Below are 20,531 nucleotides of genomic sequence, written 5' to 3' on the forward strand. Positions count from 1 at the left end.
GGGCCGCCGCCGCCGGCCTGTCATCAGAGTAATCGTGCCATTACCTGCTCGCCAGCAAGTGGAAAACGTCGTTTGTGAGCGCGTGTCGAGTTTTACACTTGGGGGGGGGGGGTTAGAGCCCACCCCCAGATTGACTTTTGGCAATTGGCTCCGGCACGACAGCTACTCACTCGTACGCCGTGTTTCTTTTTAATGAACGATTGTGGGAAGGCAGAGGATCATGCGGACAACGTCGGCTCTGGGGAAAAATACAAAAGGCCGTGAAAAGCCAGTCCAGCGTTTCTGGTCATTCCACCGGCTAGCCAGCCCACCGGCTAGCCGGCTAGTCGACTAGCCGGCGGGCACTCACTTGCATCGCCACGCCGGCTGGCCATGCACGCGCCGGCTGGCCACGCACCGTCGGAGACTCGCATGCAAGAGGCGTGGCGCCGACCCCCTCCCCGGCCGGGCTCCCCTTGTGGCCGCCGGTCAGACGATCTCGGCGCCTCACGGGCCGGGCGGCTCCGCGTGGCCGACCGGCGCGTCACCTTTAGCCAGGCGCAAGTGCCTGACGGAGCGCCACACGGCCAGGAAGTGGCCCGCCGTGTCCTCCCGCCGTGTCTGTGCCGCATCCTCCGCCACGTCCTCCTCCGGGCCAGTCTCGGTCACCGCTTCCCCCGCAGGCGCGTCTCCCCGGTCGCCGCCGCTCGGCGGGGCCTCCGAGGGGCGGGGCTCGGCGGCGGCGGGCGCCGGCCCTTTGGCCCCGCCCTCCAGCCGCTCGTAGGAACTCCTCTTCTTGATCTCCAGGTACTTGACGGCGCAGTAGGTGACGGAGCCCGCCGTGTTGACCGCCACGCCGGCCACGAAGAGCGCGGTGGGCGCCACGTCGTCGAAAGCCAGCATGCCCACCGTGATGGTGACGGCGCTTTTGACCACGCCCACGAAGCTGGTGGTGACGGCCGAGTTGAGGTAAGTGCAGTGGAAGGTGGTGAAGTTCATGGCGCAGCCCAGGACCACGCTGCACACAAAGAGCGTCCCCACCCGGGCGTCGCTCCAGCCCGGGTACGACCACACCGAGGCGGCGTCCGACGAGATCACGGCGCACGCCAACAGGACCTGAGGGGGGGGACAGAGCGGGCCGGTTGGGGGGGGGGGAGGGGGTAGATGCCCGGGGACGGACGCGGGCGGGCGTGCCGCCTCACCGGGGTGGCCGTGACGGCGATGGCGTACTGCGCCGTCAGCGCTCCGTGCTCGCTGTCGGCGCCAGTCTTCTGGATGAGGACCAGGTTGGAAGCGTGGACCACCACCGTCAGGACGCCCGTCACGTAACCCGAGGGGTCACCGCCCAGGTCGCCGGCGCCTGCGCGGAGACGACGGTAACGGGTGGGTGTTTGGAGGGAGGCCACGGCCACGGCCTCGGACCCTCACCCGCCAGCGCGGCGCCCCCCGTGGTGATGGCCACGGCGGCCAGCACGCCGGGCGAGGGGACGCCGTTGCGCAGGACGCAGACGCCGATGGTGAGCGTGAAGAAGGGCAGGCAGCGCTTGAAGACCACGTACATGGGCAGGCTGAGGCCCCGCAGCGACCACAGCGTCAGCGTGGACTGCAGCGTGGACAGGATGCACACCGGCGCAAACTCCTGCGCCCCCCGCAACAGAGCCCTCGGTAAGCGCGTCCCGGTTGGCGTCCGCGGTCGCCGCCGCCGGCTCTTACCCTGGAAAGGCGCAGGCCGAAGGGCGGCACGTCCACCCTCCCCAGGCGGCGGAGGATCTCCAGGCCCAGCGCGGCGGTGGCGCACGTGCACAGCTGGATCAAGGTCAGGAAGCCAAAGTGCAGCTTGCTGATCAAGAACTTGAGCAGGATGTTCAGGCTCCCCGAAAAGACCCCGTGCGCCACGGCCACCAGGATGCCGGGCGTGCGCCCGCGCATCGCCTCCATCGTCCCGACTGGCCACCGGACGACGTCAAATGCAGACGAGAAAGAGAAAGAAAGAAAGAGAAAGAGAGAGAGCGTGCGAGAAACGCCAGTGAGCGAGCGAGCGAGCGAACGCTCTACACTACTGGACTCGGGGGAGGGAGGACTTTTCCTAGTCCGCCGCGCGCCAGCGCGTGCACGCATGCGCACTTGACGGTTAAAAGCAAAGGGCTTCCAGTCCAGATGAAGGAGGCCACGCGGCAAATAATCCCCGCAGCATGCAAATTCGCGCCACACCTGCGCATCCATACACTCTTAGTTCTGGTGGCGAATGGGAGAGTGGGGGAGGGAGGAGGGAGGGAGGGAGGATGGAAGGATGGATTCCCTGGCAGATGAGGCGGGGGAAGAGGGCTGGCAGAAGGGAAGGGTGGGGGGTGGGCGTGACCCCTTACACAAACAGCCGTGAAAAGTCGTTTGGTCCCACGCTTTTAATTGAAACTTTCCATCAGTAAATCACTTTGAGGGCGCGGGGAAAGAGAACGTGGGCGGTGTGAAATGAGGGGGGGGAATTGGCTTTCCAATTAACCCGGCCTGGAGATTAGCACGCAGAGGAAGGAGGGTCCATTGTGGCTGGAAGATTAGCAGACGTTCATTTTACCAGCAACATCAAACACTTCATTAAGCCGCACATGAGCAAACACACATTGGCGCGCGCCCACACACACACACACACACACATTCACTCCTTAATAGAAAGCCACGTGCAGATACACTGTGTACATTCGTCGTCGCCACGTCACTCGCCGTGGCGAGGAGCGTCTCGTCCGAGAGGACAATTTGGCGAGAGCGCCGGCTTGGCGGGACGCCCGCTGTGGCCGTGCGGGTGGTGATGGAGGCCGGCGGCAGTCAGTGTTCCCTCTCGCCGTGATTTAATCACATTTGCAGAGTGAATGAGTCTGGGTGGGGGGCCTTGGGGGGGGGGCCTTTTGGCTTTGGCCCTCCTGGCTGGCTCTGCCGCGTCAGGCTTTTACGTCTACGCACACGTAGAGCAGCAGAAATGGAGAAAGGCTTTCAATTAGAGAAAATTGGCCTCGGCCAGCCAACTTTTCCCCTCCCAGTAGCAGTGTGTTTGTCGCACGCAAACAGCCAGTCCTTTGTGGCGCTGTGGTTTCCATGGGAACGTCTGGCCCGCCTCTCATTGTTGCCTTTGTGTCGGCAGTGTGTTCACCTGCCTGCCCGTCGCCTGCCCGTCGCCTGCCCGCCCGTCGGCTAGTCAACTTTGCTACCTGGCGGTGGCCACTGTACCGTGCCAAAGTTAAACCAGGCAGGTGTGGTGACGATGAGCTGCCGCTAGGGCGCACTGTGCACAGAGAACTGACTTGATCTTTTCAAAAAGCTCACCAAATAGCCTGAAGACAGAGGCAAGTTTCATTCGTGTCAGCGGGGTTGAGGACGGCTTCTACGGCAAGCCTTCCCGAAAGCGGGCGTCGGGGCGTACCTTGACCCGTCGCTCCGTCCACGGGCCGCCTGGGGTTCCTCGGGTTCCGAACGCTGCCGACCACATTCTGCGCGCGAGGACGCGCGCTTAGCGAGGGTAAGCAGTTGGCCTCGCGCTTATCGAGGGTAAGAAGTTGGCGTCACTCACCTGGGGCTCTTTTTCTAGTCGTCATCTACAATGGCGACAGAGCGCCGGACGCGGTGACGCGCCGTCGCTCACCACGGGCCGTCGTGCGCTTCCGGACGCCGGCTCCTTCCCCATCGCCGAGGGAACCTTTGACATTTCCACGTTCCGCTTCCATCGGCGACCTTTTGAGTGAGCCGGCTGACATTTCAGTCTCGCGCGGCGCTTCAGGGGGAAAAGTGGGGATGTTAGCGCTGCTCGCGGTGGACCAATATTCATCAACAACAACAACAACAACAAAAAAACAATGGCTCCTTACCCTCCCGAGGTCAGAGCGGGGAGGCCGGGAGAGCCCAGAGAAGGCAGGGCGGCCGTCCTGGCCTCTGGTCTGGCTCCGGTCCACCTGCGAGACGAAGACGCGCGAGGACGTGCCCGTCGGGAGCCAGCGGGCACCGCCGTTTGGCACCAGGACACGTCAAACAGGGTGTCGCGCCACTCCCACCCGACCCCAGAGTCGGCCGGGCTCGGGCGGACACGCTTAGTACCTCACGTCACCTTTGCAGTCTTCTCGATAGTGGACTGCTCGGTCGGCCGCAGCGCCCCCTAGGGGATGGAACACATAACAAGGGGAAAAACGAGGTTTAGTGATTCCACATGAACCATTCCTCTGCTTTATCAAAAGAAAAAAAAATGGACTTTTTTGTCAGGCGCAAAGGAGGAGGAATTTGAGCACCATCTAGTGGCAGAACCCGTGTGTACCAGCAAGAGTATTATATGTGGCATTATATGTGCCAGCCCCCACCTCCTGTAAAATCTACAGTGGAATTATACCATCCTCCAATTATCCACGTAGTCAATGAAATCTAGCAGGGGTAGATTTTTCTCTGAGCTCTCGACTTGGACGTCATGTAGGCTAGGGTTAACGTTGACTTTCACAACACTTAAGGTAGATTTAACAGTGTTGGTGGTGTTGCTGTCAAAGGGCGTCTTCTTTTGTCGTGATTGTTTTTGTTTGTTTGTTTTATTGGAAAGCAGGTTTGGCTTGGTTTTCCGAGACTTTTGGTTCACGGTGGTACTTGAAGCCAACTTCGGCGTCTCTCTCCAAAGTGACAGCGAGTACTTTTTTCGACATAAAGACAGCAACGCGGTGTGCCTTTCCTTTTTTTCCTCGGCGCTTAAACAAGTTCAACTCACTGGCTTGACGAACACTTGTCTACTGTGCCGAGCGGACATTTTCTTTCTGGTCGAATCGAAGCAACTCGGGACTTCCTTGTACGACACGTGACGACGGGGCGCGGCCTCCCGATCACGTGACGCGAGCGATGTAGGCCGCCGCTCCCTCGTCTGTGGCTAATCACCTCCCCCTGGCGCTTGTACGAGCGAATTGGCCTTGGACGCGGTCCACCCACTCTTAGGAAAGAACGGTTCCATTTTAAAGCAAGTCTAAGGCTTCAAAAATAGTTTGCCGCAGGTGCGAATCTGTCAAATGCGAACAGAGTCAGAACGGCTAAAATCAACACTTTAATTCACACATGTACAAAAAGACACCTCCAAAGAATTCATTTTTAAAACTCTTAAATAAACTGTACAGACAAGTTTGCCGCACGTCGGCACGGCGACGCGCCAGGCACCTGAACCGGGAAACCGGCACCCCACTCAAAAGTCGGCGTCCAGCGTGAAGGCGTTGTCGGTGCCGGCGGCCATGACGCCCATCCTCTGGTACTCGCCCACGCGCTTCTCGAAGAAGTTGGTCTTGCCCTCCAGGGAGATGTTCTCCATGAAGTCGAAAGGGTTCTCGGCGCCAAAGAGCTGCACAAACGTGTCGGCGGGAAAGGGTCAGTTGGCGGCCCGGTCCCAAGACCACCCGGTCGGGTGGTGGCGGCGGCGACGGCGCTGTAGCCCGCCCGCCAACCGCTCAGTCTAGCGTCCGTATCGTGACGCCACCCCGCCGGCGGCCCGGCCACTCGCCCGGCCGCGGGACGGTGGCGGCGCCACTCGGCCCCCATCTCCGGCCGAGGTCCGTACCCCTGCGCGTTTCATCATTGCGGTCCGGCTGGCCCCCACTCCACCCCACCCCACTCCACCCCGACTCACCTTGGCAAAACCCAGCTCCACCATCAGACGGTCGGCCACAAACTCGATGTAGCGCTTCATCAGCTCGCAGTTCATCCCGATCAGGTTGACGGGCAGCGCTCGCGTCAGAAACTCCTGCGTGAGGAAAGAGAGGGTGCCCCCCGCCCGGTCAGAGTCGGAGGCGAGGCCCACTTTGGCGAAGGGGCGGGACTCGCCTGCTCGATGGCCACGGCGTCTCGGACGATGGACGTCACCGTGGAAGCCGGCGGCTTGTTGAGCAGGTGCCTGAACATCAGGCAGGCAAAGTCGCAGTGGAGACCCTGAAAAAGACACCCGGCGGTCAGAAGAAGAAGACTCGGCGCCCGCCCGACCACCCACCGGCCGCAAAACACGCGTCCCACCTCGTCTCTGCTAATGAGCTCGTTGGAGAAGGTGAGTCCGGGCATCAGGCCACGTTTCTTCAGCCAGAAGATGGCGGCGAAGGAACCCGAGAAGAAGATGCCCTCCACGGCGGCAAAGGCCACCACGCGTTCGCCTGCGGGCGCCACGGGGGGGAGTCAGGGAGACGGCCGCCGGGCGGGGGCCCACGTGCCACTCACCGTAGGTGGCGTCGTTGTTGCCAATCCAGTGGAGCGCCCAGTCGGCCTTCTTCTTGACGCAGGGCATGGTCTCGATGGCGTTGAACAGGTACTCCCTGCGAGGAGGGAGGCGGGTACCCGGGCGTCAATTCGGCGTCGAGGAGGGGCTTTGGCCAGCGCGGACTCACCTCTCTTTGGGGTCCTTGATGTAGGTGTCGATGAGGAGGCTGTACATCTCCGAGTGGATGTTCTCCATGGCGATCTGGAAGCCGTAGAAACAGCGCGCCTCCGTCACCTGCACCTCCTGCGTGAAGCGCTCCACCTGATGGCGCGGAAAGGCGCCGTCAGCGGGGTCAAACAACCCAGTCGGCACAACCGCCCTCCAACCCAGTCGGCACAACTGCCCTCCCCCTCCCTCCCTCCCTCCCTCCCGGTAGAGGCACACTCACCAAGTTCTCGTTGACGATGCCGTCGCTGGCCGCGAAGAAGGCCAAGACGTGCGAGATGAAAAACCTCTCGTCTTCTTTCAGCAGCTCCCAGTGCTGCGTGTCCATGGACAGATCCACCTAGACGCCAGCACCGCCCAAGTTAGACGGGTGCCGCTGGGCCATAGTGGCGCACGTTGGCTGTCCCGCTCGCTCACCTCCTCGGCGGTCCAGAAGGACGCCTCGGCCTTCTTGTACATGCGCCAGATGTCGTGGTATTGGATGGGGAAAATGACAAAGCGGTGGGGGTTTTCCTTCAACAGGGGCTCCGCCTCCGTCTTCTCACTGTGGCCGCCACCGCCGCTCTTCTTGCCGCCTTTGCGCTGAAACATACACAAAAAAAAAGGCGGTCGGCCCACTTTGAGTTACAAGCCCCTTTTCCACAGTGGCTTTGGGAAATGGAGTTTCCAAGTCCAGCCATTCAATGGCAAAGTCGCCCCGACCAATATGGCCTCCACTTAGCCACCTCGCTAAACCGAAGCTAAGCCGAAGCTAAGTTCAGTACCCATTTAACGCGGCTTTTCACGGGTCAAACCGAGACAAAATACAACAGTGGCGTCGGCAAAAGAGCCTATTAATAACGTAAAGCCGCCATGTCTCTGTATTATTCTTGAAAACCCATCGCTCGTTTGGCTAACCGGGGACGGGACTTACCGGCGTCTCCGAAAAGATTTGGCGCGCCGTTTTGGACGCCAAGATGCGCGTCGGCTTCATGCTCGGAGGCTAGGAGAGAAAGAAAGCAACAAACGAAGCCCACACTTCAAGTTAGCCGAAGCCATTTTAGAAGCGAATTGCCTCTTCGCTCTTTCTTTTGACTTTAGCGGCGGGGCTCACCGTGTTTTCTTTGTCCAGCGACATCTTGTTGACGTCGGCGCTCAGCTTGTTCTCGTTGAAAGCGGAAAAGGGCACGCGAGTTGACTGCATTTTGTTCTCCACAATTTGACCAAAGACTTGAAGAAGAAGAAAAAACGACAAAAGAGAATTAAAAAAAAACAGTTCAGAGAAACGCGGAGGAGGCCGAGCGGTGTCGAGCGGAGAGGAGGACTGACTGCTTGTTGTCGGTGCTTAGCTGGGCTTTTTCTTGAAATCTTGGCGCCGGAAAGCGTGAGGACCAATAGGAGGGCAACTACTATTTTCTCTCGAGAGAGGGACGCCCTGGAAGGACCAATCAGAGCGCAGGTTACTTCAGGCACCACCCAGCCAGTCTCGCGGCAAATTTGAAGGAGGAAGATAAGAAGAAAAAAAGGAGTTACAAAACTGCGCCAAAAATATTGTTACAAAACCTTCGCCGGGCATTTCAAATACGAAAACCCCCTTTTTAACCTTCGTACAACAATCCAACCCCCAAGTCAGCTGGAGGTTTGGTCCGGGGTGAGGCAATCAGGACTTTTAGAGCTTTTGAATAGATGTGGTGGAAGATCATGAACCAAATAAAGAGTCAAAGGTGAACAAAAAAAAATACGAATAGCAGCATTTTAGTTTGGGGGATTAAGATCTGGATTTATTTTGTAGTCATTCCATTTTCTATTCTTTGGTTCTTGAGTCTGAAAACGGCCAAGGGAATGGGCGTGGCCTCTTTTTAACGTCATCCAATATGCAAACCTATTTCATAACTTTCTTGTTTTAACATGTTGATTCAAAATAATGTCCAATGACACGTGTTCTTTGAAATGATGGCAGCCAACCGAGATGAATTTGGATTTGGCATAGCCATGAACCTCCAAAAAAAAGGATGTTGATTTGGACACCCCGAGCATATAAAAGCAACTAAATACAGGCTAGTAATATCCTTTATTTCCAAATTATCATGCATTTTGTAGAAAAAACATTGCCACTACCAGTCACCAAAAATAATGGCCGAGGGAGGGGAAAAAAAAAACAGATGGTGATGGCCAATAGATGGCGCTCCAGTAGATCAGGATCTAAAATGAAGGGTTACCCTTTCTTTTTCTTCTCCGTTGACCGAACAAGCTGGAACTGGGACGCCATTTGCGGGCCGCCAGGACTCGCTTCTCCACGTTGGACTCTTCCCAGTACAGCTGGGCGGGGCTTACCCGCAACAGGAAGGCAAAAAGCTCCAGCACCCAGGCGAAGGAGCGCGGCAACGTGGCCTCCGTCCAGGCGTAGTGGGCGCCGCGCTTCCTGGAGGGGAGGAAACGCAGACCACAAGGCTGGGAATGACACCGGGCGACTTTCCCCATGCTTTTGCCACCATCAATCTAGCTTTGGCGGCCATCGAATTGACAGGCCACAGACTCCAGGTCCGCCTTCAACGGCACCAACGTCCCGTGTCCGAGGACGGGCCATGGGCGTTTGTCTACGTGGGCGGGCCGAGCCCCGCCACCGGAGCGCCTCAAACTCCTTACCAGCGCGAGTGAGAACCCAGGGGCGAGCGCCAAAAGGTGGCGGGGACGGCCGTTGCCTTGGTCCCACGCAAGCTGGGCCCGTCGGCGTCGCACCCCGCTCCCCACAGGAAGGTGAAGGAGGAAGAAGAGGAGGAGGAGGATGCCGGCGGCGGCGGCGGCGGCTCCAGAGGGGAAGCCTCCGCCATCTCCGTCCGCAATCGCTCAAAACACAATTTCACCTGCTCGGCGTTCCCTGGGCAAAGACGGACGGACTCAACCTCTGATTGTCCTTGTCCAGGCCTAGTCACGGCGTCTTACTTTTCCTCTTGACGTCCACGCGGCCCCGCTTCCCCCTCCGGAAAAGAGACGTGGCCTTCCACGGCTTCCTGTGAGCCGGTGGATTGGATGGGATGGAAAGAAAAGCCCTCTCTTATTCTCTGGCGCTCTCACTCACCTGGCCAGGCACTTTTCTTCTCGACGCTGCGCTCGGAGCTTGGCGGCGCGCAGCAGACGGTACCACCTCCGGGGGCTGAAGCCTCCTACCGCCGAGGCGTCGTCGGATAGATCCCTGACGGCCAAGTGGGGGGGGGGGGTTATGGTGAAAAGGACAAAGCCCACGTTTGGCCGAGGAGGGCCGGGCGGGAAGGCCGGAAAGCGGGCGGCTCACCATTCGCGCCGGTCGTCCAGGCCAAAGAGGATCTTGAGGGCGAGCAGCACCAGGGCGGCGGCCTGCAAGTCGTACGCGGGCAGGACGCCGGGGGGCTGGCTGGTGCGCTCCCACAAGGCACACACCCACGGGTGGAGCTGGTCTGGGACACACACGCAGGCAGAGTCCCAGTCGTCCTTCCCATTCCAAAGGACCCCGCCCCCTCGCTCGAGAGGATGCGCGCCTGTCGCCGAGGTACCTGGCAGGTTGGCGTCGGCCAAATAGCGCAGGCTGAGCATTCGGGGGTGCAGCGGGTCCCAAGCGTGGATTTCGGGAAAGGCGGGAAGTCGCAAGAGGCGCAGGAGCGTCCGGGCCTCCCGCAGCAGCTCCCGGTGGCTGGGGACCCTCTGGAGGGTCAGGCCACGCCCACCGTCAGGACAGGACGGAGACGGCCGCGCCAGGCGCCAGAGGTCGGCTGACCTGCGCGGTGAAGAGGCTCGCTTTGGACACGTCCAGCTTCATCTCCTCGGGAAGGACCAGGTAGGCCTCCAAGTACGGGACGTCCCCGTTGGCGGCGAGCCTGGGGGCAAAAGACGTCGGACCGCCGGCCTCTCGGGACAAACTCACTCACTCACTCACCCGATCAGGTCGCCGAGCGTCAGCGCCTGCCGACTCCACACCAGCGCCAGGTGGACGAGAGCCAGGGTCTTCCTCATGGTCATGCCGCCCGCCGACGAGCCGGACCGGCCCCCGCCGCCCGCCGACGAGCCGGAAGGCCCCTCGGCGTCTGCCGGTTCAAAGGCGGGCCGCACTCAACGGGCAGCCGTCGGAGGCGGTTCCGTACGGACGCGAGGCGGCGGCGGCGCCGACCTGACTCGGAGGCGTAGTCCGTATCGCTGTCGGACGGGAAGGACGAGCCGGTGGCGTCCGTTTCCGAGCCGGTGGCGTCCGTTTCCGAGTCGGAATCCACGGCTCTCTGAAGGGCACGGGAGAGAGCAAGGCCACACGTTGGATCCCCACCGGAGCGTCTGGTTTGCAAAGTCCGCAAAACGTAGCGGCTCGCCCCGCGGGTCGCCCCGCGGGGCGCCCCGCGGGTCGTCACCTCCGACCCAATGTGGCCGGGGGGGAATCGGACGTACCGGGGGCTCCGAGTGGCCTCTGCGGGCGTGCGTGTAGGCCTGCCGGCGGGTCTGCAGGAAGCGACGCCACAGCGGCCACAGCACCCGGTCCTTGAAGTCGGGGTGGGCGCCCAGCCGGACCAGCGCCGTGGCTTGCTCGATCAAGACGAACTGGAAGCCTTCGCACATCCGCCAGCGGCACGCCCGCCCTGCGCGCAAAAAGCCCACGGTCCTTCCTTGCGTGCCGTAGGGCCAAAAGGCTTGGGCGACAGACCTAGCCTCTTTGACGGGCCAGTGGTGGTGACGCGCGACCTTCTCGGCGTCTGCGGCGCCGTCTCTTGGGTTCTCTGAACAACAGAAAAGAGGACAAAACAGGAGAAACATCCAAGAAATAGAAATGAGACGCGAACGAACGAGCGAGCGAGCACACGAGGTTTTTGGCCAACTTTTCTACTGGCCCCTTTCGAATAAAAGCATTGAATTCAATTCAAATGTGCAGGGTCAGTAGAAAAAGGCTGCAGAAAGCCACTTGAAATGGACTGGACGCCCGTAGACGCCCGTCGACTGTGTCTGTGGTTCTTTTGGGCTCACCTCAATGACATTGTGACAGACGGTGCAGAAGAAGCGTCCCTCGTCCGAAACGCTCCAGCGCACGGAGCCGCACTGCAAGCACGCCTCCTGGTAGTCTTCCTGAAAACGGACGGACGACGGCGTGGTTGAATGGCGATTGCCATAGCTTAGCGGGCTAGCTAGCTAGCTAGCTAGCTAGCTAGTACGACAACCCACAAACGTACTAGTTACCTGTTGGTCCATTTGGGCGACCCCAAACGTCTCGTAAAGCTAAAGCGGGAGCACGAGCCCACTTTGAACCGCTCGCGTGCTCGCTTCAACGACGGAAGTTGTTGTTGCTGTTGTCTTCTTCTCCTTCGTCTTCTTCTTCTTCTTCTTCTTCTTCTTCTTTCCGCCACTAAACGCCTTATGCTGCCACCTAGTGGCAGCAACGAAAACTGCGGCATGACGATAAATTCCGGTGGAATTCAATTCTCTCTCGAGCAAAGGAGTCTTCAAAAATGCCACCGGGAGGGGGGGCGACACGCCTTCCGAGAGTTCGCCAAACTAGCAACTAGCGGAGCAAACGACTCTTCCCGGAAGGCTCTAGTTTTGAAGGCGCCTCCGATGACTTCCGCTGTGACCGAGGCCTGCCTTTGGCAAACTTGACAGTCCAACTCTTGCGCCTTCCTGGTTTTCGCAACTTCAGCTTTTCTTTTCTTTTCCTTCCTTTTCTTTTCCTCATTATTTTTCCCCCCATTTTCTTCTCGGACAGACTTTGGACTCGGTTTCGTCGGAAGCTTTAAACATGACAAGCGCCGCCTGGCGGCTTTTATGAGGCCAAGAAGAAAATGAGCCCCTTGCTGCCCCTGCTGTTTTGTTTCTTGGCGATCGGGCCGACGACGCACTCGCAACTCTGTAAGTGGTCCGAACTTCCCGGCTCGCCTGCAAATCAGCTTGATACAAATGAAGGCCCACTGGAACAATCCCTCGGAGTTAAGTCTGAATATTGTTATATTGGGATGAAACGTCGAAACATTGTAATAGCCTTATCCGGAGACTGAAATGGGCGGGAATAGACGTCCAATCCATTCCACCGATCGGATAGGTTAGACGTCAGGGAGCGTCCGTCGGCTTTTTGGGGTTCGAACCACAGACGGGCTTCATTTCGGAGAGATTTGCAACGACTTTGGCTGCCGTTGGCAGTTGTCAAAGACATGACAGATTGACGGCCTTTGGCTCGTTCTTTCGTTTTTTTTTCTTTCTTGGTTCTCTTCAGCGTCCGTCAGCGACGCCCTGGACGAGTTTGAGGTGCTGGAGCCGTCCAACCTGCGCACGCATTCCGTCCGCCGCCGAGACCTGCTCGCCACCCACGTGGAGAAAGAGGTCAGCTTCCACGCACTGCAAAGGTCAGCCCGGGCTCCGCCAGCTGGTTTCGTCGTCGTCGTTGCCGCCGCCGCTACCGCCGCTCACGAGGCCCGGTGGGGGCCCGGGGGCAGGCACTTCCGTCTCTACCTGAGGACCAACGAGGACATTTTGGCCCGGGACTTTTCCGCCTGGGCCGTGGACGGGGACGGAGAGCGAGAGCTGCGCGTGGACCGCCGGAGCTTCTTCACCGGACACGTCATCGGTGACTCCCTCCCGTCGTCCACTTCCTTGACAAAAGCTGCCGCGGAGTGGCGTCAAGGTCCGGCGTGGCCCTCTTATCCTTCTTCCGTCCCGGCAGGCGAAGAAAACTCCCGCGTTCAAGCTCACATGAGGGACGGTCAATTCACCGCCCGCATCCTCACGCGGGACGCCGAATATAACATTGAGGCGAGCGAGCGAGAGGGTTGGGGGGCGTGCGCTCGGGACGGCCCGGCCGGACACGGACTCTGACCTCTGCGCTTTCGGCACCCTCAGCCACTCTGGCGGTTCACCACTCCCTCAGACGACCGTCTGCTGGCGTATCGCTCGGACCGCGTCCGAAACCCGGGCCCGTCGCGGCGGGCCCCCGTCTGCGGCTACGTGCGAGGCGCCCCCGGCCGCCCGCCGTCCGACGGGGTCGCCGAGGACGACGGAGGTAGGGAAGGAGCCGGTGGCGGCGTTGCATGCTATAGGCCGCGCTTGACTTGTGGCGGCGGCGGCAGGATGCACGTGGCGCGCCAGGCGCGACGCGCCCTCGCGGCGCAAGAACACGTGTCCTCTGCTGCTGGTGGCCGACCACCGCTTCTTCCAGCACATGGGACGCGGCGACGAGAGCACCACGCTCAATTACCTGGTGAGTGGGCGGGCGTGGCGTGTTATGCCGGCGGGGTCTAGCGCGGCCGTCTGGTCCGCCGCAGATCGAGCTGATGGACCGCGTGGACGACATCTACAGAAACACTTGGTGGGACGACGACTTGTCGGGCTACGGCGTCCAAATCCAGCAGGTCGGGAGTCCGCCCGGTCGGGGCCGCTGTCTGGCCCGCCCGCCCGTCCGTCCGTCCGTCCGTCTTGACGCGGCTCTTTCCACGCGCGGCAGATCATCATCGAGAAGACGCCGACTTCGGTGTCGCCGGGGGAGGTTCACTTCAACATGGCCGGAAGTCCCGTGGAGGGTCGGGAGGTGTGGGACGTGAAGAGGCTGCTGGAGGTCAGACGGACGGAGGGAGGGAAGGAATCCATGTCCGTCAGGACCGCCACACGGCCCACTTACCATTCCCGACCCCGACGTAGCAATTCAGCCTGGACGTGTCGGAGAAGGCGGCCGACGTGTGCCTGGCGCACCTCTTCACCTACCAGGATTTCGCCGAGGGCACGCTGGGCCTGGCGTACGTGGCGCCGGTCAAGGGCGACGCCCCGGGCGGCCTCTGCTCCAAAGGCGGCCCGGGGGCCCACCGCCGCCCGGTCTATCTCAACACCGGGCTGACCAGCACTAAAAACTACGGCAAGACCATCCTCACCAAGGTGAGTCTCCCGATGTGGCGGGGGCGCGACCCGGCGGGGGGCGGCCCGGCCCACTTTACGGTTCCCTCCTCAGGAAGCCGACTTGGTGACCACGCACGAGTTGGGGCACAACTTTGGAGCTGAGCACGACCCCGACGACGTCCCCTACTGCGCCCCCGGGGACCATCAGGGGGGGAAGTACGTCATGTACCCCATCGCCGTCAGCGGCGACCACCTCAACAATGGGGTGGGTTCCGGACGGACGCAACGGGCGGAGGGGAAGTAGTCCACCCGGACGGCCGGCCGGCCGGCCATAGCGTACGTCTTCTCCGGCAGGTCTTCTCCAAGTGCTCCAAGCGTTCCATCGTCAAGCGTCTGCGCTCCAAGGCGGCGTCCTGCTTCAGGGAACGCACCGTCAACGTGTGCGGCAATTCTCGCGTGGAGCCCGGGGAGGAGTGCGACCCCGGCCTGCTGCACTTGACCTCCGACCCTTGCTGCACCGCCGAGTGCCACCTGGCGGAGGGCGCGCGATGCAGGTCAGAGGCCCCTTTCCCCCGTACGGACAAGGGCCGGTGACCCGGCCTAACGTCGACGGCCTCGCAGCGACAGGAACAGCCCGTGTTGCCGCCGTTGCCAGCCGGAGGCGGCGGGAAAGGTCTGCCAGGAGCCCATCGGCGCCACCTGCAAGGGCCGCTCGTACTGCACGGGTCAGTCAGTGGTGGGCCCCCAGACGGTCGGGCGGTCTCCCCGGGCTCACGTCTCCGCGTCCCTCTCAGGCTCCGGCCACGACTGCCCGCCGCCGGAAAACGCCCCGGACGGGACGGCGTGTTTGGACGGCGGGCAGTGTCGGGGGGGCTCGTGCGTTCCTTTCTGCCTGGCCGTCCTTCGGCTGGAGCCTTGCGCCTGCAACGGTAGGCCCTGGGGGGGGGGTTGTCGAGCCCTCGGTGGCCAACGGCGTGGCCTATTCCTCCTCCTCCTCCTCCTTCCAGAAACGGACGCTTCCTGCAAAGTGTGCTGTCGCGGCGGCGGCGACGACGACGACGGCGGCGTTTGCGTACCTTACCGCCACCCGGAAGGTCACTTTCTCTTCCTGCGCAAGGGCAAACCCTGCACGGTGGGCTTCTGCGACGGCACGGTGAGTGTCGGCAACGGCGGCGTCAACGGCGGCGGCGGCGCGCCGGGGAGCCGGCGGCGGGTGACGCGCCGTCCCTCCGTCTTCAGGGCAAGTGCATGAAGCAGGTGCAGGACGCGGTGGAGCGACTGTGGGACTTCATCGACAAGCTGGACATGGACACGTTGGCCACCTTCCTGGCCGACAACGTGGTGGGCTCCGTGGTGGCCTTCTCGCTGCTCTTCTGGATCCCGCTGAGCGTGCTTGTGCACTGCGTGGTACGCCGCCCGTCGCGGTGACCGACGTTCCGCTGGCCTCGATCGCCCGTGGCTTCTTCTTTTTTTTTTTTTCCCCCCCTTATACACTTCAGGACAAGAAGGTGGAGCGGCAGTTCCAGCAGAAGGCCAAGTCCTTCCTGTTTCCCAGCGTGAGTCCACCGCCTTTCCACGCCGGCCCGGGCGCTCCGGTCTTGAGCGCCCGCACCTCTCCCTCCCCAGAACGCAGAAGTGGCCGGCCGGACCCCGGAGTCGGCTTCCGTGCGGATCGTCAAGGCGGCCGACGCCCGCTTCCGGCCGTGCGAAGCCCCGGAGCGCGGGGGCGTGGACGAAGCCTCGCTGCGAGCGGCTTTCGGGCGCCCCCGGAGGTCGGCGGCGGCCCGTTCCTTCGAGGACTTGACCCGGCCGAGCCGCGTCCACGGCGGGGAGACGCCGTGCTGACGGCGTCGGGGTCCGCTCCCAAATAAACTGGGTCTGGGTGAGGGCTCGTGCCGGGGCGTGAGCCGAGCGGCGCCTCCTCCCGGAAGGACGCCGCCGGGGACGGCTCCCCGAAATGTGGGCGTCGGGGTTTCTCTCGGCGGTGAGCGCTTTCTTTGTCCCGGGGCTCTTTGTGCAATAATAAAAAGAGGCGGCGGACGGACGGACGGACGGACCGTGGTTAAAGCGGCGCAGTGGCCCGTCGGTCCCCCGTCACGCTAACAAACGAGCGAGTCTCTCTGTTGACTTTCCTGACTTTATTTTAAGAAAGCAAATAGAAAAGAAGAAGGAAGACGTCCGGTCAGCACACGTGGTTGAGGGCGTCGTAGAGCCGGTGGACGGCCATCTCCAGCATGTCCCTGAGAGACTCGTCCTCGGGGCAAGACACCTCCTGCGGGGAAGGCGGCGTTAGCCCAAAAAGTCTGCCGGCGGCGGCGCCCGGCGGCCACGGGGACCTAGGCAGATACTCACGCGGGTCTCGGGGTCCACGTGAGCCAAGGCCCCGTCCACGCTCACCGTCACTTTGTCGCCCTCTTTAAGTTGGACGCAGTCTTCCCCGAACATGTCGCTGCGGGCACGCGGCAGATTTAAAATTGGGGACCATTAGCGGAAACTAAGACCCGGCCAGGCATCGAGGGGGTCGTGGGGGGGGGAGGAGGAGGAGGAGCGACTAAAGCCGGGCTTTTCCACCAGAGCAAAAGTTGGTAACAAGTGTGCACTCACTGCAGCATGAGTTCCAGGCGTTCCACAAAGACTTCCTGCTCAAAGGTTTCGGGCCGCGCGTCCAGGACTGGAAAGACAAGTCGGAGGTGAAAGGTCAAGCGGGACACAAAAGCCTGCTCGCTGCCCGCCCCTCACTGACTCTTCTGAGCGTTGGGGTTGGACTGGACCTCCAGAACCACCGTGGTCACCACGTCGGCGTACATGTCGTTCAAGGGGTTGGCCAGCCACTGTGGGCAGAGAGCACAAAGCCTTGTTAATGGGCGGCTCCTTCAAAACACGCCCCCCCCCCCCCCCCCCAACCCACCTCCAGCAGCACCATGCCGGCTTCGTAAACCAGCGTGATGCTCTTGAAGACGCGCACGGTGATCTTGTCGGCGGGCTCCACCTGCTCCACGTCGCCTGAAGCCGCCGCAGGTGGACGGTCCGCGTGAGAGGAGGAAAAAGGGGGTGGGGGGTGGGGGGGGTTTGTTTGTTAGGGCACGCCATAACCCGACGGACCCTTTGCGCCTGGACCTTACCCGTGAGACATCGGAGTTGGCTGACCAGCAGCGAGATGGGCCCCGTGTACGGGATGGCCTGCGTCTGCGTGATGGTGCCCACGCTCAGATCCGTGTACTCTGGAAGGACATGCGGGGTGGGTGTCTGGGGTGTCAGTTTCGCCAGGCTTCTCTCGGGTGGGCGCGCCGACGCCCACCCGAGAGGTCCGAGGGCGTGAGGAGGTGATAGTTGAAGTTTTTCTTGACCAGGATTCCCGACACCCTCTGGCCTTGCACGCACGCCTTGTCCGCCAGCGAGCCCATCACCTGCCACCCGACGACAGTTAGAGGGTCGTCGGCAGAGGGTCGCCAACGTCGGCAGAGGGTCGCCAGGGTCGGCAGAGGGTCGCCAGGGTCGCCAACGTCAGCGACGACACCTACCTTGGCCAGTTTCTCCCCTCGGAAGTTGAGCGCCACCACCTCCGTGTTTCTGGGGTTGTGCACTTCGATGTGGACCTGCTCGTTGTCCTCGTACTCGCGGATCAGCGCCGCCTTCAGTCGCGCCATCTCGTTCTGCTCGCCGTGGACCAGGATCTGGGGGGGGGGGGGCGTTGGTACGGGGTCTCGGCACGACCTGGGCTTGACCGTGGGAGGGAGGGAGGGGGACGGCGGCTTACCACGTGCGGAGGCTTGAGCGCTCGGATGAACTCGCTGGTCTGCCGGTAGTCGGTGTGCGCCGAGAAGGAGATGTAGTCCACCGACATCTTCAGGGGAAGCTTTTGACCCGACATGGTGCTGATCTCTTCCGGCTCCGTCATGATGTGCTGAAAGTGAGGGCCGGGTGAGGGCCGGGTGAGGTCCGGGTGACGGCGGGTGACGGCGGGTGACTTTTGCTCCACCCACCTTGGCCAGCGTTCCCTCCACGCAATATCCGGCGATGATGACGCCGTTCCGCTTGTCGGTGCACCAACTCTCAAAGAGCTCGCGCGACAGACCGCTCTGCATCATGCCGGGAGACGCCATCACCACGCTGGGCCCGATGTCGTCAAAGTGGTCCATGCTCTGTTTTGGTGCGGCGACGTGGTTGGTGCGGCGGCCCGTGACGGCGAGCGGCCCCGACGGCGAGGCGGCCCCGACGGCGAGGCGGCCCCGACGGCGAGGCGCCCCCGACGGCGAGGCGGCCCCGACGGCGAGGCGGCCCCGACGGCGAGGCGGCCCCGACGGCGAGCGGCTCCGTACCTTGAGGTTGCTTATGTGCTTAAAGACAAAAGGGTTGTTGACGTTGATGGCCTTGCGGATCTTGTCGTTCATGGCGTTGATGTACGTCTGGTAGACGGCCATGCACTTGCGGGCCAGCGACGAGGCGTAGTAGATGGGGATGTCGTGAAGTTCCGGGTGGTTCTGCCAGTACTCGTCTGCGGGGGAGCCAGTCCGTCAAAACAGGAGGACGTTCCACCACGCCGCCGCCGCCATCCGGTCTTTCCACCCACCCAAGATCAGCAGCAGCTCCTGCGCCCGTCCCAGCGCAAAGACGGGAATCAAACAGCGTCCCTCTCGGTTGACGATGTCGTGCACCGTGTTGCAGAAGCGGGCCTCGCGCTCCTCGCGCTTCTCGTGGATGTGCGTCCCATACGTGGATTCCTGAAACGCGCCGTTAGCAAGGCGTCAGCCGTGCCAGCACGGCGTCAAACCCACGCACGCACGCGCCCACCGTGATGAGGATGTCGGGCTTGACGCTGGGGATTTCGGCCGCCATCAAGTGGCGGTCCTCCTGCCGCGAGAAGTCGCCCGTGTACAGCAACTGGACGGACGCAGACAGGTGCGCTCAGACTTGACCGCGGCCCCGGCGGCCAGACGCTCGCTCACCTTGACGCCGGCGATCTCGATCATGAACATGGCGGCGCCCAGTACGTGACCGGCGTGGTAGCACCAGAACTTGACGCCGGCCACCTCCCTGACCTCGTGGAAGTTGATGGTCTCGATCTTCTCCATGCTGTCCTCCAGGTCGCTCTCCGTGTACAGCATGTCGTCGGCGGAGATGTTGCTGGAGGCGGCGGCGTGTTGGGGGCACGCCCGGTTACTACCGGCGTCGAGGCCGGCTCCGCGGACCGGAGCACCCACCTGACTTTGACGTAGTCCGAGAGCAACCAGCGGTAGATGGCCTTGGTGGCGTGCGTCATGAAGGTGCGGCCCTTGAAGCTGGTCTTCTGCAGGAACCAGGGCAGCGCGCCGCAGTGATCCAGATGGAAGCTAGTGCCCGGAAAGAAAAAACATGTACAGACGCGCCAGCGGCGACGACCACGACACCGACGAGGACGACCAACGAGACCCACTGGCTGATAAGAAGCAGGTCGATCTCGGCCGGGTCGATCAGGTCGATGTACGGCAGCGCGTCCATGCCCTCCAGGCCCGGGTGGATGCCGCAGTCCAGCTTTGGTTGCACGAGACGCCGGGAGGCCGTGGTCGGTTAGCCACGCCTGGGCTTGGCCCAGAGCTGCTCCACCCGCCCGAGTCCGTCCGTCCGTCACTTGCTTACTTACTTACCATGATTTTGCGCCCTTTGAACTCCAGGATGATGCAGGATCTTCCCACCTCTTGGCCTGCCCCGCTAAACACAAAGTACAGCAATTGCTCACTGCACGGAACATATTCACTATGCAAACACCGTATGTGTGTGCATGCGAGTTTTTAGGTTAGGTGAGAACTAACGTTTTCCCAATCTCTGACATGGAGCCCACCAAAGCACCACGAGAGATGCCAGGGGGAAAAAAACAATTGCAACATTATCATCGAATTGAAGGAAATAATAGGACGTAGTTCGGCGGGATGGTGATGGGGGGGGGGGGGGGGGGCGTTTACAAACAAAGAAGGAAAAGTGGAGTACTCACAGCGGACGAATTAGCAACTGGTCACTTTCCTCCGCGGGCACCGCCGCCGTCTCACATTTACGTTTGCTTGTCATGTTTGGCTGGAGAAAGATAGGTTACGAGTCCACGGCGAACGTCTCGCGGCAAACGTCTCGCGGCAAACGTCTCGCGTCGCACGGCACGGCGACTTTGGAGAGTTACTTCCGCCTCTTTCTCCTTCTTCGTTGCGGTGGAAAGGGCAGCACTTGGAACGTCACAGACATTCGATCGCTCTCTGTCGGCCACAAGTGCGTACAACATAGGTGCTCCCTCGTTTGGAAGTATTAGTACTTGACTGATTTATTTGCTAAAGGGATATTACATACGAATGAACATATACGCGTTCAT

General features: G+C 61.5%; 5 protein-coding genes and 1 long non-coding RNA gene across 8 annotated transcripts; 1 reads left to right on the forward strand and 5 right to left on the reverse strand.

The window, feature by feature from the left end:
- Nucleotides 1-408: 408 nt before the first annotated feature.
- On the reverse strand, nt 409-2,165 carry slc35d3 (solute carrier family 35 member D3). Its single transcript, XM_077738188.1, has 4 exons — nt 1,693-2,165; nt 1,408-1,618; nt 1,182-1,339; nt 409-1,095 (listed from the first exon to the last, which is right to left on the reverse strand). Exons 1-4 carry the CDS (start codon nt 2,095-2,097, stop codon nt 487-489), a joined length of 1,383 nt encoding a protein of 460 aa, XP_077594314.1. The 5' UTR covers nt 2,098-2,165; the 3' UTR covers nt 409-486.
- Nucleotides 2,166-2,469: 304 nt separating this feature from the next.
- LOC144211311 (uncharacterized) lies at nt 2,470-4,777 on the reverse strand. The gene is made up of 5 exons (XR_013329576.1): nt 4,709-4,777; nt 3,834-4,117; nt 3,539-3,739; nt 3,392-3,458; nt 2,470-3,302 (listed from the first exon to the last, which is right to left on the reverse strand). It is a non-coding gene; the product is annotated as an uncharacterized LOC144211311 (long non-coding RNA).
- Nucleotides 4,778-5,022: 245 nt separating this feature from the next.
- Nucleotides 5,023-7,628, reverse strand: rrm2 (ribonucleotide reductase M2 polypeptide). The gene is made up of 10 exons (XM_077738194.1): nt 7,485-7,628; nt 7,305-7,373; nt 6,809-6,973; nt 6,615-6,731; nt 6,354-6,487; nt 6,187-6,281; nt 5,989-6,122; nt 5,803-5,907; nt 5,609-5,722; nt 5,023-5,323 (listed from the first exon to the last, which is right to left on the reverse strand). The coding sequence occupies exons 1-10, from the start codon at nt 7,572-7,574 to the stop codon at nt 5,171-5,173; spliced, it is 1,176 nt and encodes a 391-aa protein (XP_077594320.1). The 5' UTR covers nt 7,575-7,628; the 3' UTR covers nt 5,023-5,170.
- Nucleotides 7,629-7,703: 75 nt separating this feature from the next.
- On the reverse strand, nt 7,704-11,726 carry taf1b (TATA box binding protein (Tbp)-associated factor, RNA polymerase I, B). 2 transcript variants are annotated; one of them, XM_077738170.1, is made up of 14 exons: nt 11,561-11,726; nt 11,351-11,449; nt 11,034-11,106; nt 10,781-10,968; nt 10,512-10,617; nt 10,281-10,428; nt 10,122-10,221; nt 9,901-10,048; nt 9,663-9,804; nt 9,450-9,563; nt 9,314-9,381; nt 9,017-9,248; nt 8,590-8,792; nt 7,704-7,805 (listed from the first exon to the last, which is right to left on the reverse strand). In XM_077738170.1, exons 1-14 carry the CDS (start codon nt 11,570-11,572, stop codon nt 7,780-7,782), a joined length of 1,659 nt encoding a protein of 552 aa, XP_077594296.1. In that variant the 5' UTR covers nt 11,573-11,726; the 3' UTR covers nt 7,704-7,779. The 2 variants fall into 2 exon arrangements, with proteins under 2 accessions (XP_077594296.1, XP_077594302.1); XM_077738176.1 differs by lacking the exon at nt 7,704-7,805 and having other exon boundaries at nt 8,423-8,792.
- A 69-nt stretch (nt 11,727-11,795) lies between these two features.
- LOC144211075 (disintegrin and metalloproteinase domain-containing protein 17-like) lies at nt 11,796-16,307 on the forward strand. 2 transcript variants are annotated; one of them, XM_077738107.1, is made up of 17 exons: nt 11,796-12,226; nt 12,588-12,717; nt 12,808-12,938; nt 13,035-13,123; nt 13,211-13,370; nt 13,438-13,568; nt 13,633-13,719; nt 13,812-13,922; nt 14,006-14,236; nt 14,310-14,462; nt 14,552-14,751; nt 14,825-14,922; nt 14,992-15,126; nt 15,205-15,350; nt 15,437-15,604; nt 15,697-15,753; nt 15,824-16,307. In XM_077738107.1, the coding sequence occupies exons 1-17, from the start codon at nt 12,160-12,162 to the stop codon at nt 16,040-16,042; spliced, it is 2,313 nt and encodes a 770-aa protein (XP_077594233.1). In that variant the 5' UTR covers nt 11,796-12,159; the 3' UTR covers nt 16,043-16,307. The 2 variants fall into 2 exon arrangements, with proteins under 2 accessions (XP_077594233.1, XP_077594224.1); XM_077738098.1 differs by having other exon boundaries at nt 11,798-12,226; nt 14,819-14,922.
- A 13-nt stretch (nt 16,308-16,320) lies between these two features.
- LOC144211097 (cleavage and polyadenylation specificity factor subunit 3-like) lies at nt 16,321-20,403 on the reverse strand. The gene is made up of 18 exons (XM_077738131.1): nt 20,166-20,403; nt 19,822-19,885; nt 19,611-19,708; nt 19,399-19,527; nt 19,144-19,321; nt 18,989-19,078; nt 18,768-18,918; nt 18,517-18,692; nt 18,181-18,339; nt 17,955-18,101; nt 17,719-17,871; nt 17,496-17,604; nt 17,320-17,418; nt 17,106-17,200; nt 16,941-17,028; nt 16,802-16,868; nt 16,550-16,646; nt 16,321-16,469 (listed from the first exon to the last, which is right to left on the reverse strand). Exons 1-18 carry the CDS (start codon nt 20,237-20,239, stop codon nt 16,380-16,382), a joined length of 2,064 nt encoding a protein of 687 aa, XP_077594257.1. The 5' UTR covers nt 20,240-20,403; the 3' UTR covers nt 16,321-16,379.
- Nucleotides 20,404-20,531: the final 128 nt, after the last annotated feature.

This window comes from Stigmatopora nigra, chromosome 2 (assembly GCF_051989575.1).
Source record: "Stigmatopora nigra isolate UIUO_SnigA chromosome 2, RoL_Snig_1.1, whole genome shotgun sequence".
NCBI classification, from domain to species: domain Eukaryota; kingdom Metazoa; phylum Chordata; class Actinopteri; order Syngnathiformes; family Syngnathidae; genus Stigmatopora; species Stigmatopora nigra.